Here is a 20486-nt window from a genome sequence, read left to right on the forward strand (position 1 = left end):
TGCCTATTGAAGTCCTTTGCTCATCCTGTTGGAGAAAAAGAAAGTAGGCTCCAAACCAGAGATAGTAGTGTCTAAGATGTCCTTCAGCTGGCTTTTCTGATTGTCACTTGTAGTGTGTGGTATAGTGAATAGTGTAATAGAATTGGAATTTGAACAAAATTTAAACCTCACTTCTAACATTTTAAAATCCTTGTTGGTTATTTTAAATATATTTGTTGATATCTTTTGTTTTCACATCATCTATATTTCCCAGTGTATCTCTTTATATTTTCATAACATTCCATTTCCATTGTTTTGTGCTTGTTATCCTTCCCATTTACATAATTGTAGTTATTATATATAATGTTTTCCTGGTTCTGATTACTGCACATCAGTTCCTAAGTCTCTCCATATTTTTCTGTATTCATCATTTCTTATACCACATTCCACTCATGAACCACACAACTCATTTAGCCATTCACCAACTGATGCACAGAGACTTTGTTTCCAGTTCTAGTCCACAGAAAGTGCTACTCTAAATATTTTGGCATTTGGGAGTCTTTTCTTTCTATCATTGATCTCCTAGGGGTATGTGGTGTGCTTAGCCTAGACCTTTGGGTAAGAGTATAGACACTTAGCTACTTTCTTATGTTTGGACCAATTCATAACTCTACCAAGAGTGTGTCTGGATGCCTATTTTTCCACAACCCCTCCAATATTGACCAGTCCCATCTTTTCTCACAGACAATTTGTTAGGTGTGATAACCTCTGAACTTTGCTAGCTTTGGGACCACAAGCAAGTCACTTAACTCTCTGAGCTCCAGTTTTCTCCTTTGTGAAGTGGAGGAAATAATATCTATAACAGCTATTTCACAACATTGTGAGACTCTAAAAATTGCTTAAAGTGCTGTACAAATGTCAGCTGCTACCATCATTTCAAGGAACGATGTTCTTTTGATTTACAGTGGACCTCCTTGCTTTACTGAAGTGGAAGGCTTATCCAGACCGGATCATGGATATTCTGGGGCGCCTCCGGCATGTCAGTGGGGAGGAAATTGTTAAGGTACTCACATAGTCTTGCCTCTAAGCCTTAACTTTGCAGTAGAGATTGTGCACATGTATTTGAGCAAAAGGTCTAGGAAAAAAATATCTCTTTGCCTTTCCCTCTAATGATCATCATCAAAACTCCCTTTAAACATCTATCAGTATTGCCATAATCCCAGAGTCCAACATGTTGGATAAATGTTTTTGGTTAAATTTGCTCTTTCTTTTTAATGTGCATTCCCCCTCAATAATTTTGCTGCCTTTTTAAATCAACATCTGAATTACTAGCTGGGCTTTCTAGAAGTCTTGTATATTTTCTTCTCAAAATAAATACTGATAAAACCACTGTTGTCAGAGCTTAATCTGGAAAACAAGTAATCTCAGTGTTAAGAGGCTGCGTTGGATTCATTTTACTTTCCTCGTCACCAAGCACTGTCTTTCCTGCTCTGTGGCCTCCCTCCCTCTCAAAAGAACTAAATGTCTAACCATTTTTTCTTATTATGATTCTCAATAAAAGCTAATTAAATAACTCATCTTTTGCTTCCACCTTGGATCCAAATGAGCTGCCGTGTCTTCCCTGTGAAGACAGACATTTTTCCCAAATCACTTTGAAACTGAAGCACTTAGCTACAATTCTCATCTCCTGGCCCACAGAGGATCAGTAACACTGTAACAAGCTACTCTTCCAGTCACAGAATCTTTTCAAAACTCATATATAATCTAGAATGAGTACTTGTCCTTTCTTGGCTCCAGAAATGCCTCCACCACTTATAAAGCTGAGATGAACCTTCCTTCCTAAGAATGTGGCCCTACACAATGAATTTTTATAAAATATTTTTTTAATTGAAATGCTTTTGAGATTCAGAAATTAAGTATGGAATTTGGGGTCTGAAATGCACCCTCAAAGATCTCATTCACTCCTGTCTGTCTTCAGGCATGATTGTACCTGTCAGTTTGCCATGAAAGACATTTATTAGGTTTATATGCTTAGTCCTAGAAGGGAGTGTAAAGATCCTCAAGCCCCACCCCCTCTTTTCATAAATAATGAAGACTTAAACAGGGTTTCACAGGTGGTAGGAAGGAGCTCTGAATGGATCAGACCAAGATCCTTGAACTTCAAACCCAGAGCTCTTTGTATTCTGTCCCACTGCCTCTCCCTCTGCTGGGGGAGCCTTTTACATACAAGGCACTAAATTGGCCCAGGGAGGTCAATTTCACCATGTTTTTTAAAAACCAAGAGAAGATGAAATTCAGTCCTGAATAGGATTTAATTCAGTCTTTTTCCAAATCAGACAGACTTTGAAAACCTGTCTTCTGCTCTAGTGCTTGCTAGCGACTCATTTTGAATTTCATTTTCACCAAGTGACCAGATTGGCATAATTATTTTTAAGTTCTTATAGAATCAAAAAAAAAGTTCTTACGGAATCATATTGGACTTCTGCCATTAAGATAAATTCCTACATAGCCTGGGCATATTTTTCTTTACGAGAAAATATATCAACCAATAAGTCCAGAAGGAACATTCACAAAAGAAGCCTGCATGCAGTAGGGAGTGTGTATTTTTTCTCCATGGAAAGCAGCACATCTTTCCAGCAGATTTCAGGCTAGCATCATTAACTCATCTTGAAACTGCTAGAACCTATTGCCATTCTGAGATCGAATTTTGACAAGCAGAATGTTAGCCCCATTTCATCTGATTTTGTCCTTTTTACAGGACATATAACACCTCTCAATTCTTATCATATTCTGCCTTGGTGATGGTGGTTGTTTTTTTCCTGTCTTGGAAGCATAAATGCTGTAGATCAAAAGAAACCATCCTGCCAGATCTCCTGCCATCACCTGAAACTTTTTTCCTAACTACTTCCTCTTCCCTGGGTCCTATATTTTTTACTAAAAAAGCTTTTGCTATAAGTATACATAGTCTGCTAGGGTAGTGTACAATAGAAGCAGCTGATGTTATATGCCTAAGCTATAACATACATTCTAGTTACCAAAATACTATGTCTTGCATCATAAAGTTGAACTCTTTTGTATAGAAATGAATTGTTTGTTTTCTTACAGTCTAACTCTATGCTTTAACATATTTTTCTTGACTAAAAGATTATTAATTTGTTATGAGGATATGTGAGCCAAAGAGAATTTCATCAAGAAGATTTCAGGAAAATCTAGAGCTAATAAAGAATTCATTGTTTCATCTTCATTTCTAAATTGTGTGTGTGTATGTGTGTAAATATGTGTGTGTGTATCTTTAGGTCTTTACCTTTTCTTAATAAACCATAAAGCATTTATAACCAATGAATTTAGAATTCATTAAAAAAGGGGAACCTTGATAGGACTCCTCAACAAATTTTTAGTCAAGCCTTCAGAGTCCCAAAGACCTCTCTCACTCAAGTTATTTCTCAGGATAATTTGTGATATGTTTTTTTCAATCTAGTAATTTTTTTAATACTGGTTGTGAGTTCCTATAAGAATTTGCCCAGTTAAAGTACTGAGTTCTTCCTTTTTGTAAGGAGTTAAATGATCTAGGATGTTTGAAACCAATCTGTTTTGTTTCTTGCTACTCTTTCAGTTTCTGCAAGACATCTTGGATACACTATTTGTGATTTTGGATGATAATACTGAAAAATATGGTCTTTTGGTCTTTCAGTCCCTGGTAAGTACCCAGTCCGAGGTGTGTTAGACGATATCATCTCCAAGTTCTCTATTCTGCTTTGTAGTGCTGATGAGGAGGGTGGAGCTCAGGGTTTAAAGATAGAGGCCCATGGCTGAAATCAAATATTTATGAGTACAAGTAGATAAAATATTAATGTTTCACTGTTCCTTAAATAAATCAAGAATGTCCACTCCCATCACCTTCAAGGGGTTATGTTTAATTCTCTTAATGAGTCGTGATTCTCTTCTGTAATCTCCTTCAGGTGTTCATCATTAATCTGCTTCGGGACAGCAAGTATTTCCATTTTCGGCCTGTGATGGACACGTACATCCAGAAGCACTTTGCTGGAGCATTGGCATACAAGTAAGTCCCATTTGGCCATCCTCCATCTGCTTTTTCAGTTGACTTTTTGCCTTTTATGTAGAAGGGATCAAAATCCCAGTTTAGTGGTTATGAAAGCTCAGATGATATTTAATAATCAAAGCTTCATGAAATAATTTCTCTATCTTACCTTCTAAAATACATGTTTCTTAAAGTATCTTGATTAACTAAGGAAGAGGCATTTGAAATCTAAATCTAGTCCTGTCTCTCAGAACTAGAACAAGAAGAGGTCAGGAACATTATTGGGTAGTCACAAGTCAAATTGCTCTTTGCCATGAGGAAATGTTCCCAGAAGAACCACTAGAGTCCTGTGAGGATGCCTGCTCACAAAAACAATATGTCCAAAATGGCCCTCCTCCAATATCCCACATCCTACTGACTTCCCACCCCAATATGAGAGGAACCAAGAAAAAGTCTCTCTCACTGTGGGGGAGACACAGCAGATTGTGGATCAATTTAATAACCAACTGCATCACAAATACACTGTTTAAATAATGTTGCCTGTCTTTGTGAAGAGGTAAAATTGGAAACTATTCATGTGTTATGATTTCAGAAGGGAAGGGAAGGGTATTCTATCCCCAAATTATCTCCTCCATGGCCAGCTGTGGACTTAAAATTCCATCTAGTAGAGTATCATTTCTTAAGGTCAGGATGTTTTTCATCTTCATCTGTAAAGTTGACTTATAAATCAACATTTTAGTGATTTAAAACTTGATTGCTAATTCTGTGCCAGAATATTTTCCTAATGGCAGATAATCTTTCCCATCACACATTTATGCATCACTATCATAAATCTACCTTTTACCTCTAATCATTCACTGCAATTGGCAAAGGACAGCCTTCAGTACATCACATGATCCTAAATCAAAGGCTGCCAGCCCCAAGTTTTCAAATTTTGCCACTCCAACATTAAAGGAGGATTTTCATCCATGTGTCTCCTCCACAGAGAACTGATCCGTTGTTTAAAGTGGTACATGGACCGCTCAGCAGAACTTGTTCGACAGGACCATATTCAAGAGGCCATGAGGGTAGGTATCATATTTCCCTCTTGTAATGGGGTTACTTCACCGGATCTAACCCATTCTCCTGATGATATTCAGAAATTATCACATTTACTCTGTTATTTTAATTCTCTTTCCAGAAGGAAAGCAAAGGGTGTTATTATATGAGAATGTGGGTCTTGTCCAACTATTTTCCTTAGCAAACTTTATCTTTGAGATTCTTAAATGTGTTTCTATTCATTAAATTAGTGATTCTCACAAGTGATGTAACAATCAGTGATAAAGTTAATGGTAAATTAATGTGTTAGAGAGGGACCTAATTGACATCTGTCAGTTGGCATTATACTATATACTATGTACAAGGAAAATGCATATTTTTCATGATATATAAAAAATGTACTTTTTCTAGTTCATAAGCTGAACCATATGATCTAGATTTTGTTTTCATAGCTTAATACTTTTTATAGCCTATTTTTGAAAATTAAACACATTTGGAAGGTGGTTGGTCTGATATTGCCTGACTCACTTATCTTTATGGAATACAGGTCAGATTTTAAGGAGTTGTTTGACAGAGGGCTGTAATTTAAACCTGTAAAAAAATTAAAGATTAAAAATTGCCAAAACTATCTGAAAATAACCAATTCATGTTATGCTAAAATTTTAGGGGTTTTCAGATTTTTCTTTTTTACCATACTTATTAAATGAATAAGAAATATCAATGTATCTCCAACCCTAATATTTCAAAGTACTTTTTTGCCCATCAGTATTAATTATCATATTACTACTGGTCCGGTATTTTTTTCTTTAAGATAATAGTTTGTTTTTACAGAGATACTATTTGCTTGTATTTCTTTCATTCCAGTTTCCCAGGGTCGGAAAATAATAAGCTTTACTAGGCCTATACAGGCCAGTAGTTAAAAGACTGCTTGTAGCACATGTAGCAAAGAATGAATTAGACTATGACTCTAATTTAATAATCTTCTGGTCCAAAAAGATTCGAAGGCGATTTTTCCCCCAGATAGAGTCCCCAGTGCCAAGAGAGCTCTGTATGAGCAGATGAATATTGAATTTTCTTTAGCCAGCCTGTTGACAGATAGGCAGGCCATATATAGGAGCTTGAGAACAGAGTTTTCTTTTATCTATTTCAATCAACTATTCATCCTTACTTTCTTGGATGAGTTTCTTCCTGATGTCTCTTTGACTTCATTGTCTGCCAAGAGTCTCAATTATCTTAGGAAAGCTGGCTTTTTTTTGGATCAGCAAACCTGTTGTTCCATCTTTCTCCTGTTTTGCAATAGGCTCCTTTTGCTTGTGGACATAGCTAAACCTTATGGGAGATTACAAACTCCAGCTCAGCTCCAGAAACAAATTAGACGCCTTTATCTTTCATGTTGTTTATGAACTATTTGTGGAAAAACAGCCAGACTGCGGAATTGAAGACCTGGGATGTGGGCTCAGCCTGCTGAGAAACATCTTTGAACAAGTTACTTCATTGCATTTTTTTGTTCCCATGAGTGTAAAATAGAAATACCACTGCTGGGCCCTAGGCTACTCTCATGAAGAGAAGATGATGCCTTTACTCCTTGAAATAAAAATACTATATAAATTCAAAGTAGGATTACCATCATTTTTATTGGTGCTGCTTATTCCCAAACCCATTAAAAGAAATTAGCAGAAACTTAATTTTTAAATGGCCCAGATTTCTTCCTTTTTTTCTATCCAGATATTTCCAATATTAGTCCGTGGTTCCATAATACTAGCACCCAAGAAAATAGTTTTAAAGCTGTTTGATGAGTTCACCTATAAGAAAGAGGCAATCAACTTTATCACCACTTTGAGAGTTGTCTTATGGAAAATACATTATAAAAGAAAATGTGGTTCTGCCCATTATAATTTCACATTGCACCAAATTTTAATTTTCTAACTCTGCTATTTTGCTACCTGGTTCCCTTCTTGTCTCTCTTTATAGCTCTCATTTCCGCTCTCTTCTTGCTTCCCTAAGGCTTTGGAATATCTTTTCAAGTTCATTGTCCAGTCTCGGATACTTTACTCCAGAGCTACATGTGGAATGGAAGAAGAACAATTCCGATCCAGCATCCAAGAACTTTTCCAGTCCATCCGATTTGTCCTGAGCTTAGATAGCCGAAGCTCTGAAACACTCCTTTTCACACAGGTCAGTTACAGTGTAGTTCTGGATCCAGATCTGACTGATTCTTAGTCATAATGGATAGTTTCTTCTGTGTTCCCACTGCTCAAATGGAAGTACCTCTGCAGAGATTTCTGATTTATTGTGTAATGTAGCATGCATTGGTTCCCAGGTTAATAGATTTCTAGTGAAGAATGGATGGAGAGACAACATGACATTGTCACTGGGGAGCCAGCCTCAGAACCAAAGAGACCAGGGTTCAAGTCCCCCTTCTGACATGTACTGACTGGGTGACTCTGGGCAAGTCCTTTAATCTCCCAATGCCCATAGCATCTGCCTAACAAACAGAAGTTTCAGAGCAATTGCCAATTTGCATTGAAAATTTCCTTATTGGAAACTCCCAATATCAAAGAAATCACAAATTCTAATTTAAAAAAAAATACAACTTTATCCTCCCTCTTTAGACTCTTGAGACTTAACTTTCAACTACAAGACTTCTTTAGAGTTTTTAGAAGTATCTTGGTCATAAAAGTCTTTCAGAATATATTGAGTATTTGAATCCTGTTATTAATCACGGTGTGAGCACATTACATCAGCACATTGCAATTCTAGCAAGTGATAACTGGAAAGCCTTAGCCAAGAGGTACGGTGGTCAGGGTTAGACAATGAGTGAGTTTGCTTATTGGTAACTGTTAGAGACATCTTCTCCCTGAGTCCACTCAGTCTTTTATTTTTTGGCATGGCTATATCATTTCTTTTGGAGAAATAAGACTGTGGCGCTGGTTTAATAGTCGGCATGTATCATTGAAGCAAGTCTGCTACAAAACATCCAATTAGTTTCCATCCCTCCTAAAAAGAAATCAAGTAGCGTTCCTCATCACCTTGGTACAGATAGCTCTATATGTGGAAATTCTGTCATATTTAATACTTGAAATGTCTGCCTTTAGTTTTCTACTTGCTGCTGTATTACCCCTTGCCCCCAATTGCCACCTAGGCCCCTCAGCCTCAGAGGACGGGTGAACAGAGCTGGCAATTATACCTCACAAAACAGTGGGGGCAGCTCAAGGTCATCATTTAATTCTCTAAGTCAGAGCTCCCTACATACCTTTTGAGGTGGCTGAAATGAGTGACCCTTTCCCCTCCCCCAGCCCATCTGCTCCTGCTGCTCCAGCATTCCATATAGATCCAAGACAACTGCTCTTCCTCTTAGCCAGAGAACAAGCTTTGGGAGCATAAAGGAAACCGGCAAAAGCAAATTTAATCCCAAAAAATTCAAGAATGCCTTTATCCCCCATTCCTGCTCTGTCAAGATAATAAGCAGAGATTCAGGCCGGTTCTGGCACTATTCTAATGCACCGTTGGGGCTGGAACTGGCTTTCTTAGCTTCCTTTATGTCTTTGGTTTATCCATTAGATAACATAACCATGTGTAGCACAGGAGACTCAGCTATATATTTTTTTTTCTCTCTCTTATCTCTGTGAACAAAGAACAGCAGAGCTCACACTTCCAGGAACAAAAACCTTAGTGTGACAGTCCCTTGGGAATACCAATGACTTCTTGTCCTCCTTTTTCCTTCCTATGCCTGAAAACTTTCAGTGGTATAATTTGCACCTAGTTCCAACCATAATAAGAAGTTCACATAAGACCTTGTGCCCAACAAAGGAAAATACCATTGGATTAAGAAAAAAGGTGGCCAGGGCATATGGTGCCTAATGACCCTTGTGAAAAAGGGCTCTCTCGACATCCAACAGAAACTTTGGAAATCTCTAGGCCAAATTTACACATACAAATAGTTTGCCAGCCAGCCCTGTCTCACCACGGAATAAATGTCACTCATTAGAAGCAAGGGTCTATAAACTAGCTTCCTGGTGGTCCCATAAATCTCTCCTCTCCATCCTTTATAGATTTGGTGTTCCTCCCCTTTCTAGTTCTTTGGTAGTCTCAAGCCTCATTAGGTAAGAGCTACTCTGAATTTGGAGTTCAAATCTTAAGCCTGCCCTCCTGGACCTGAGAGAGGGTAAAAGGCCACCAGGCTAGGCAGACTGACACAAATGACCAGAGCTTTTTACCATTTGGACAGATCTCTGGGATCATGACCACAATCATCTCCAATAAAGGCAATCTAGGGAATTTATAAGTTGTCATGATGTCTGTCAGAAATAGGCTCCTTAGTATAGTGGAAGATTCATTGGTCTGGGAATGAGAAAACCTGTGCCTTCCTCTGCATCCAGTCACTACAAGTACTAAAATATTATGTTTTGCATCATGAAGTTGAACCCTGTGAGCCTTGACTTCTCTATTTGTAAACTGGAGATGTTGGCTAGATAATTCTATCCAGCTCTGAAATTCTAGTATTTACCCTTAACATAAACCTCTTTAGAGAATTTCATGCCTGAAAAACTCCAAACTTCTAGCCATTCTGGATTTACCCTGGAGAGAGGTGGTAATTCTTTGTGAAGGAGATAATTTGCAGAGTCTTCTATTTGCATAATTAAAAATAAGTTCATTCCTCCTACAAAAGTACGAAGCTTTCAAGTTTACCATGGTAGGCCTGGGCTAGCAGATTCCTGAGCTGTTACGTACAGAGCTGCTTCAAGCCTCCGTACTGACACTGGCCACTTCCTTTGGAAGGTGTATGCGTCTCTAAGACTGTTCAGGAGCAAAACTTTAGAACTGGAGAGCTTGTCTTCCAAACAGAGGAAGACTTATATGCTTACTGAGTGAAAACAGTTACAAAAGCCCTTGAACTTTTTCCTAATCTTCTTCACTGGCAAAGAAATCCCTGAATGAGCTGCTCAGAGGCAAGGTCTTGCTCTCCTCCAGTAACCAGCTCCCACTGTCACTACTTAATGTAAGGAGAGATGCGGTCTAACTGGCAGCAGATGGGTCACCTGTCCCATAAGCTGCACTCTTTCCGAACCAGTGAGGAAGATAAGGCAAGTATGTCAATCCAACCCTTGCCACCATAGACTGTCTTTTCTGCAAACCAACAGGCAGGACGTCCAACCGGAGCTAATCACAGCAGCTTTGTTTTCTTTTTGCAGGCTGCTCTGCTCAACTCTTTCCCTGCTATCTTTGATGAGCTGCTGCAGATGTTCACGGTGCAGGAGGTCGCAGAGTTTGTGAGAGGGACTCTGGGGAGCATGCCCAGTACAGTGCACATTGGACAGTCCATGGATGTGGTGAAACTTCAGTCTATTGCCCGCACAGTAGATAGCCGCCTGTTTTCCTTCTCTGGTAAAATATGCACAATATGAATAACTAGTAGCATGCTTCAAATAATTGTCATCAGAGTGACCCTCCCAGTCAAAATATTTTTTCTTATAATAATAATAAAGCTGGTGCATGCACAGACCCCATCAGTCTCCTTGGGTGATGCAATTTCCCCAAGGCTGCTTCAGCCAAACAGTCTGATTGGAATCTATGCATGTGTCAGAACCCCCTACTTCCTCCCATTTATACTAGAAATACAGTATTCTATGCTGGTCTTCCTCTCTAGAGCCAGCTCTCCTTGGAAGTTTAAGGTTGATACTATTTTCATTGAGATAGCCCTGTTCTTTCTGAAGCATTCTTGTCATCCTATTTCGTCCTCACATCAATGTTGTGAAATAGGTACAGAACATATTGTTGTCAACATTTTATAGATGGAAAACATAAGGTCAACATATGTCAACAGTGAGTTAGGGACAGAGATGATCTAGAGAGCAGGGATTCTTAATAGTAACCCCTTTTATGTCACAGAAACCTTTGGCAATCTGATGACATCACTCCCTTCTCAGAACAATGATTTGTTGCTTAAATTCACAATTGAAGGAAATTATAAACTTTAGTTATAGTTTAATAAAGATGCAATTCTTTTTTATCCAAATTCACAGACCCACTGAAATCTATTCTTAGACCCCTTAATGGTTAAAGACCTCTGATCTAGAGAAAGCAAATTTTCTGAACCTAGCTGAAGGCTCTAGTTCAGAGGTGAGGAACCTGCAAGCTCAAGACCACATGTGGCCTTCTGGGTCCTTTGGTGTAGCCTTTGGACTGAGTCCAAGTCTTATAGAACAAATCCTTTTATTAAGGGGATTTGTTCTGTGAAGTTCAGATTTAGTCAAAGGGCCATACTTGAGGACTAAAGGGCCACATATGGCTTTGAGGCTGCAGGCTCCTCACCCCTGCTCTAGATGCTGTCATACCCTGAATAAATGAGACTTGAGGTGATATTAGAAGAAAGAAAAAAGAAGAAAGTCATCTAAATTCATGAAGGAGAGCAAAATTTGGCCATTAGATTGTTCTGATTATCAAAAGCTTATCAAAATACAAAGAATGTCTCCTCATTTTAATTGCTATTGAAACAGAGCTTTAATATAACAGACTGAGGTGAAACCATTGTGTGCTTAGCAGCTGTAATAGAGAAGGGTCATAAGTGGATATGTATGCATGGTCACTCAGCACTCGATTGATATGAACAAATGGTAATTCACACCTGCTAATAAATGGTAATTCACATCAAATCTCCATGTCCAGTCAATGTAGTTAAGGCCAGATGTGCCATTTAAATGGATTTTTCACTATGAAATATGCTATTAATTTAGGGGTTAGTCATTGAAATAATTTCATTCAGAAGCTCTCCCCTGACTCACCCTGTACCACATCACTCATTATAGGCAACATTGGAGAGTAGACGGAAAGTGGGGCAGTTTGTCTGTCATTTCTGTTGGTAAAACAAAGATTGGCTCACCAGAAGGAATGAGATGTTCAAAAGTATCTGCTTATATCAGGCTCTTCTAGAAAAAAAAAATGTAAATTACCTTACTCATCACCCAGTCCTAGCCCTGTTTGGAAGCTATTGAGACAAGTCACTTATTTCTGCAAGCGCTTAGGTTTGCTTGGTTAGGCAAGCAAGGCTAACACAAATGGCCGGTTCTCTTCCAAAGGTCACCTTAGGACTCTCTGCCTCTTTTCTTGCAGAATCCAGACGCATCCTTCTCCCTGTGGTTCTTCACCATATCCACTTACACTTGAGACAACAAAAGGAGCTGCTGATCTGCTCGGGGATCCTCAGCAGCATTTTCTCCATCATCAAAACCAGTTCGTTGGTAATGGGCTCCCTTTTCCACTGGCCTAGCTATAGTCTGTCTTTACCGTGAGCAAGCATAGACCAAGAAGAGCTGCTTTGTGCATTACTCACTCAGGGGAGCTTCTCTTAGCAAGAAGAGGATGCTCGAGTAAATGAGCTCTGTATTTATGTGTGTGTACACATAAACTGGCATTTTTAATACAGTGTGTTCTTTCCATTAAAAAAACTCCACTTCTACAAATCTCTATTAGGTTGGCACTTTCTAAATTTCCTCTGCCATTTCTACAACAGTTATCTCTAGGACATGAAGGTAAAGTCCCATGTTGATATTCCCTATGTATTTCCTGAAAGACATTAATTATGGATTTCTGGTAAGTTCTTAGGGATTCCCCCAAAGATGGCTCCAGTGAGGTTGGACCAAGTTGCTTAAATCTTTCCTGGAAGAAAGTATCTTCTTTTGGTTCTTTAAGAGAGCCCAGAGGTCAGAGAGAAGCAGAGACACATTGATTTAATGATTATTGAATACCTACCATGTACAGGGCAAACTGAGAATTAAAAAGACTCAGACTTGGCTCACTGGGGATGTAAGGAAATAAAAAGATGAACTAACTATACAACTAACTATCCTTTAAGAATAATGCCTTCAATATAACATTTGTTCCTTTCTTTCTACCTTTCCTTGTCTGTCCTTTCTTTTTTCCTTCCTTCCTTCCTTCCTTCTTTCTTTCAAAACCTAAAGCAGGAGATTGTGTTCAATGTTACCACAGTTGTACATAATTATATTGTTTTATTAAACCAAGGGAAGCTTGATGGAAGGATCACACTTTTAATGAAAGTTCTCTGAATAGAAAGTGTGGTACATTGTGCCAAGCCCATGGGAGGGCCCTAGAGAAGATGTTGAGGCAGAAGTAGAATGAGGAAACAAAAAGGATTTGAAGGAGGTGTACAGGGTTTGAACAGTTGGGAGTAAAAAAAGGCAAAGGTGATTCAGAGAGGTGCAGTATGATGGGGAGGGACTTCAGACTCAGTCTAAGTAGCATGAGTGTTACCTGGAAATTGATAAGGGAAATTCTAAGGCAGGAGCTAGCAAACCCTTTAATGGTAAACAGAAGGAGGAGGAGGAGGAGGAGGAGGAAGAAGAAGAGAAGAAGAAGAAGAAGGAAAAAAAGAAGAAAAGGAAAAAAGAAGAAAAAGAAGAAGAAATGGAATTATGAAGAAAAGAATGAAATGAAGAAAGGAGGAAAAATAATTTTATGTGCCATAGGTCGCCTATGACTGCCGTAGGAGGTTTTTTAGAATGAGGGTGATCAAATTGATAGGAATTCATTCAACAGTTATTAAGTGTATTCCATGTGCAGAGCACAATGCTAGACACTGGAGAAAATAGAGACTTTAGTTAAGACAGAGTTTTTGCTTTTGTGAATTGTATAGTCTAGTAAGATGATGTTTAGGCCAATAGTAGTAGAGAAGATTCTAAGGGACATGGAGATCTAGCTGAGAAGTAGCAGGACTCTATGTGTAAAATTCTTAAAGTATTAGCAATAGGATTGAAGATTAAATGTGAGAGAACTAGAGAACCAAAGATGATTCCAATACTCAGTGTACAGTGAAATGGGAAAATGATTAGTGGGTGCTTGAGAAGGAAGGGTATTCCATCTTTCCCAAGGCTAACTTGAAGTGATGATAAGCATACAGGGATGGAATTTATAGAAATAAAAGACATAGATAAGGATAATGGGACACAAGGAAGGAAATAGAAAAGTAGAGATGTGATCAATTCGTGGCAATTAGTCGTGCAAGTAAACATTTATTAGGCACCTACTATGTGTTAGACACTGCATTAGATACCGGAGAGACAAAGCCAAAAGGGAAACTCTCCATACATTCAGGTAGCTTACATTCTACTGGGGAAAACAACATATACACACATAGACAAAAGGTAGATACAGACTAATTCAAGTAGGGGACAGAACGTGAGCAGGCAGGGGAATCAGGATAGGTTTCATGTAGAAGGTGTTATTTGCTCTGACTCTTGAAGGAAGCTAGAGATTCTAAGAGGTGGCGTTGAGGAGGGAGTACTTTCTAGGTATGTTCTAAGAGCTAGGACAAAACACAGAGATAGGTAATGGAGTGCCACGTATGAAAAACATTTAAAAAAAGACCAGTTTGACAGGACCTCAGAGTATGTGGGAGGAAGTCATTTGCAATGAGCCTGAAGGGTGGATTCGGTTGTGAGGACTTTAGTTACCAGCCTGAGGTTTGTGAGTGTAAGCAGAGAGTTGAAAATGCTTGGGATATCCCAAGGAGAAAATTTAAAGAGAAAAGGACCTAAAAGGGTCTAAATGTTTCAATGCTTGTTTGTGATAAATTTGCCATTGTTATATACTTAAACAATCATTGTTTTGCTGGGTAGAGGAGGATCTGATCATTTGAATTTTGCTCAATTCAGTGTTAAAAGTCTTTCATAGTTTTTCTTCCAGTAGAACCAATATAGATATTAAAGTCAGACTTGCTTTCCCACTATGGTAACTAAACTTCTGCCTATGACTCAGCCTTGTTTGATGAGTGAAGACAAGGCTGCACTGAGATTGTCTTCAGTTTGAATGCTCTGCTAAACATCTAAGGGGGTTCTCCCTTTATCTCCTAGTCTTTCCAGGTATATTGGCCATTAACTCTAACACAGATGCAGTGCAGGTGTGGAACGCCCTAGCATGAAGACAGTGCCTAACATGACTACCTTCGTAAGTGCTGCCAACTGGGCTTGCTCCATCTGCTCATTGCTAACAGTTTGCTTTCTTGCTGCTTGCTCCAGGAAGCAGATGTAGTGGAGGAGGTTGAAATGATGGTGGAGAGCCTCTTGGATGTGCTCTTACAGACTCTGCTCACTATCATGAGTAAATCACAGTCTCAGGAGGCGGTAAGAGGGCAGCGGTGCCCGCAGTGCACAGCCGAAATCACTGTTAGTAACTAACAATCAGGTTCTATTGCCTGCTTTTCTAACCTTTAATTCCTTCACCCAACTCCTGTCACCACCCACCTTCATCCCATGCCCATCTCTCCTGCATGATCGATCAGAGCATGACTCCTTTCCTTCTTGAGTCACATGGCATTTCTTTATTCTGAAAACCAGTCACAATTCCAGATTAGTGCCTTTCTAAAAGAGAAGCAAAAACGAATTGGTTGCAGGGAAAGCTCTCTTGGTTTTCCTGATGCTTTCTGGCATTGTCCTCTGGGGGTCAGTCATTTTCCAAGGTGTGGAAACAGTTAGGAAAGATTCTCATGTACCATGCTGAGAAGGATGAGAAAGAAAATCCCTTCCTAATCTGCTACTGGATGTCATCATAGAATACTAACAGCCTAAGTCTGTGTCATGTGCAAGAAAAAATGATAATCATAATTTGCCTTTGTTGGGAAGTTTATGACTTCTCTCTGCAGTGTCCACCACTAGATTTCAAGCATCAGAAATTTAGGCAAAAACAAAAAGATGACATAGAAATATACTATTGCTAGAAAATAGTAGCCTCGCAGATATGATTTAGCACAGAAACAGGGGAGATTAGTATTTCAGAAGGAGTAGAGAAACAGTTACCTGGCTTCCCAGATGGAAGCGGGACCTGGCACTGCGGAGCTCTAGAATGGACATTTTAGTCCTGATGATCTGATCCGGAAAGACCATCATTGCTGGCAACCTCTTTTAAAAAAAAAGTCTTCCATTTGGCAGATGGAGATTAAAATTAATCTCTTGAATTAAATCCTCCGTGGGAAAAGGCTAAGCTCTAAGCATTCCAGGGAAAGAGAAGAGAGTTTGGGGAGTAGGAAAGGCAGAGAGAGAAGTAACATCAGACTTATGCAAGGAGACACTGTGCCTGTAACTGGTGTGTGCCTGCTGTAAAAAGGTCCTGCGATGTCCTGAGGGACCCCTACTTGGGAGCTCTCTGCTTTAGAGGAATCCTATAAATAAATACATGCACAAAAGAGGGAAAGTGAGGAGCATGAACTGTGGATATTAATTATAAAAACTAAAGTTCTTAATATGTGTGGTTCTTGATGTTTAATAGAATTTTATCCATCAAAGGGAAGAGAAGGGAAGGGAATAAGTATTTATAGAGTGCCTACTGTGTGCCAGGCACTAAAATGCTGAGCACTTTTTACAAATATGATCTCATTTGAGATAGGTCAAGACCTGTGATTTCATTGGTGGAGGAAACTTGTAGTGAGGAAACTACCTGTGCTAGTATAAATCTGTACTGTATGCAGGCTGCACTCTTAGAGAGTTTCCTGAGACACTAAGAGATTAAGTGACTTTTTTGCTGTTCATTTGTTTCAGTCATGTCCCACTCTTTGTGACCCCATTTGGGGTTTTCTTGGTAAAGATTGTAGAGTGGCTTGTCATTTCCTTCTCCAGCTCATTTTACAGACGAGGAAACTGAGGCAAACAGGGTTCAACGACTTGCCCAGGGTCACACAGCTAGTAAATATCAGAGGCCAGATTTGAACCCAGGAAGATGAATCTTCCTGACTCCAGAGCAGGCACTCTATCCCCTGCGCCACCTAGCTGCCTTATCCAGAGTGAACAAACAGTACCTGTCAGAGTCAGGACATGACCCCAGGCCCTTTTGGTGCCAAGGCCAACTCTTTATCCACTATTCCTTTCAACTTTAAACAAGCACATCACATAGATAGTAATTTTAATTCTTCAGCAAAGATAATTGGATCTGAATATTGAATTGAGGTCAGATTCCCTGCATTTTAAGAAGACTAAAAACCTGCACAATGAAGCCATTTCCCACAAGTCGTCCAGGACAGACGTCTTTCTGGCTTCTTTTCCCCTTCACTGCCCACTGCCCCACCCCAGAGTTGCCATCATTTTGGCCTTTGGACGCTACTTTGAGCTTTATTTGACTTGAAGAAGTTTTAAGGAGTCTAGTTTTTATCCCTAAATTCAGCTGCCTTCCACGCCACAGAGCTTCCTTATTTATCCCCAATTTGGGGACCTGTAGGGTTCCTGCTTTTTAGATGTTCTGTGTGGTTCCTTTTTCTAATTGCTGCCTAGCCCTTTGATCCTTGCACACCCAGCATCAGGAAACCCATGGAGCCACAAAGGCCCTCTAAGATCTGAGTCCTCTGTGGGAAGTTTGGCTTCACAGAGGTGGGAGGAGCATTCTTGCACTAAGGCAAGTTAGAGCCCATACATATAAAGTGGTAACTAAAAAACATAGTATATCAGCTAATTGTAAAGAAGATTATCAGCTTTTCACCTTGACATGCTTCCTCATTATGGGTGTTATTTTTAAATGATCCCGTGATGTTATGACACTGTCCAACCTTGTTTACATTGTGGTAAATGTCCTGTTTTTAGCAGACCTAGCCGTCTTTACCAGACAATGAAGCTCACTTAAAGCTTAATTTTGTTGTTCAGTTGTTTCAGTCGTGTCTGCCTCTTCATGACCTCATTTGGGGTTTTCTTGGCAAAGACTCTGGAGTGGTTTGCCATTTCCTTCTCCAGCTCATTTCACAGAGGAAGAAAACTGAGGCAAATAGGGTTAAGCAACCTGGCCAGGGTCACATAGCTAGGAAGTATCTGAGGCCAGATTTGAACTCATGAAGATGAGTCTTCCTGACTCCAGGCCCAGCATTCTATCCACTCCACCATCTAGCTATCACTAAAGCTTGATAGTTTTCACCATCTTTCCATGGACATTGGGGCCATTTCAAACCCATCCCTTTTCCCTTGACCTGGGTGGACTTTAGGGAAATAATCCTTGCAATTGTCTGTGCTAAGTGTGTATATTCCTGTTGTTTGACAGGGAGAGTATGTGTCCTGCCTCCTGTCTCTGCTCCGTCAAATGTCGGACACACATTTCCAACACTTACTGGACAACTTCCAGAGCAAGGATGAGCTAAAGGTAGGAGGAGGTGGGATATTACACTAACAGTGTTCTAGGATGTCATACATTGAAGGCTACTAAGGGCAAAGTCATGGAAGATTGGCTTTGGCTTCCTGCTTTTAGGGAGGAGATTAGTATTTCAAAGAAATAAATGAAATAGGATTGTTGAGGAAACACAGATAACCAGCCTTTCTCTGGAACTGGTATTACAGCCTTCTTCAAAGTGCAGGTTGTCAAGTTCTCCCCAGTGGTAACTGACTGACTTAATAGAATAATTTCCCTTCATTAATACACAATTCCAAGAAGATGTCAGGAGCAGGAAAGTAGCAATTGCCACATTAACCCGTTACCCCTTAGATGGCTGCAGCTACTTGGATTGCAAACACCAAAGCAGGAAGCACAAAGAAGCTGGCCCACAGAACCAAGTGAGAGTATTCCAGAACAGTTCCCCAAATACAACATGGCAGCATGTTTGCCATTATCCAGTGTTCTCATATTCATGCTTTGCCACATTCCTCACCTGTCCTCTAAGGAGATGTCTATCACGCAAGGAGCTTGCTTTATGCAGAGTCCCTGGCACATAGGCTACAGTTGCTCTAGGAGCATTCCCTGCTCTTGACTTGGAATTTGAAGAATATGTGTCTGTGGCAATGCTTACTGCAAGGATACCCATTTTGCTGTTAAGTTGTTTTTCAGTCGAGTCTTCATGACCGTATTTGAGGTTTTTTTGGCAAAGATAGTGGAATGGTTTGCCATTTTCTTCTCTAGTTCATTTTACAAATGAGGAGACTGAGGCAAATAGCATTAAATAACTTACCTAGGGTCACACACCTAGTAAGTGTCTGAGGCTGGATTTGAACTCATGAAGAGAAGTTTTCCTGATTCCAAGCTCAGCACTCTATCCACTGTGCTATCTACCTGCCCCAAGGATACCCATATGGGCCGTATTTCCCTAAACCAACATGGAGGGAGCCAGTCTCCTGGATGGCACTTCCAATGTCAAGAAAAGAAATAGAAATCTGTTGATAAGTTCCTAACCTGAAATAGAGGTTTATAGCTTTATTTCTGCTGAAGCATTCTAAGGCTTAAGTAACATGAAAAAAAATGAGAAACAGTGCAGCATAATGTATAACCCAGGGATAGCTCACTAGTAGATGGACAAAGCAGACAGGATCGTTCCACTTGCATTGCTGGCAGACGCTTTCTTTCTCCCATCAGTAGACATTTGGCATTAAGCTAAGCATGCACGGTACTGCTCATGAGCCGACCAGCACAACGATTGTATCTTCTTACAAGTCTTTGGCCACACTTAGATCCATTGGAAGCCCCTAAGCCACCTACCTTGAAGTTAGGAGACACCCAAAATCCCAGAAGGACAAAATGGCCCTAGGTAGTTAGGGCTCATCACTGACTCTGCAAGAGTCCAAGAAAACAAGTGAGATGTGTTGCTACTAATGACCCTTGTGTTGTGCCCTTCTCCTATGCCAGGAGTTCCTGCTTAAGATCTTCTGTGTATTTCGGAACCTGATGAAGATGAGCGTCTTTCCTCGGGACTGGATGGTGATGAGGCTGCTCACAAGCAAGTGAGTGTCAGTGGGCCATTCACCCTGATCATGCTTATTGATGTATGGAGGATTAGATGAGGAATGAGTGAGTTTCTAGCAACATAGGCAACAATTCCTGTCCGACTACTGAACCCTGAAGTAGGATCGGGTTGGGATAGCCAAGGTAAGGGACATTTTACAGCCTTCTGTAGGGAGGGGGGGTGACAAGAAGAAAACAACTTTGCTAACGGAAGCTAAAAGCTAAAAGTAGCAGTCTTATTACTGAGAATGAGTGAAAGACAATAATCCCCTGGCATCTTTTTCTTTACTGGATTTTGTTTGATTTAATTTAACGAATATTTCAATGTTCAGTTAGGTGGCACGATACATAGAGCACCAGTCTGGAGTCAGGAAGACTCATCTTCCTAAGTTTGAATCTGGCCTCAGGCACTTAGTAACTGTGTGATCCTGGGTAACCCTGTTTGCCTCAGTTTCCTCATCTATAAAATGAGCTGGAGAAGGAAATAGCAAACCATTCCAGTATCTTTGCCAAGAAAACCCAAAATGAGGTCACGAAGTTGGACGTGACTGAAAAATGACTGGAACCACAACAGATATTCAGTTCAAACATTCGTTGAGCACCTGCTATGTGAGCATTCATGCTTAGCACTCAGTTACCGACCATGTTATACATGGACCTTTAAAATTAGAAATTTCCCAGCCATCGAACTGCCTATTACTCCCGGCTTTTAACATTTCCATTTCCATAGATGGGTCAA

General features: G+C 39.8%; 1 protein-coding gene across 1 annotated transcript in view; it reads left to right on the forward strand.

Annotated features, from left to right (window-relative positions):
- DOCK3 (dedicator of cytokinesis 3) overlaps positions 1-20486 on the forward strand; it is a 450567-nt gene that overhangs the window by 309910 nt on the left and 120171 nt on the right. The window contains exons 19-28 of the mRNA XM_036739628.1: positions 945-1042; positions 3593-3676; positions 3939-4039; positions 5004-5085; positions 7061-7231; positions 10249-10441; positions 12167-12294; positions 15088-15234; positions 18083-18181; positions 19652-19746. Of these exons, the coding sequence (XP_036595523.1) occupies positions 945-1042; positions 3593-3676; positions 3939-4039; positions 5004-5085; positions 7061-7231; positions 10249-10441; positions 12167-12294; positions 15088-15234; positions 18083-18181; positions 19652-19746 (1198 nt within the window). The remainder of the gene's footprint in view (positions 1-944; positions 1043-3592; positions 3677-3938; positions 4040-5003; positions 5086-7060; positions 7232-10248; positions 10442-12166; positions 12295-15087; positions 15235-18082; positions 18182-19651; positions 19747-20486) is intronic.

Source organism: Trichosurus vulpecula, chromosome 9 (assembly GCF_011100635.1).
Source record: "Trichosurus vulpecula isolate mTriVul1 chromosome 9, mTriVul1.pri, whole genome shotgun sequence".
In the NCBI taxonomy this organism is placed as follows: domain Eukaryota; kingdom Metazoa; phylum Chordata; class Mammalia; order Diprotodontia; family Phalangeridae; genus Trichosurus; species Trichosurus vulpecula.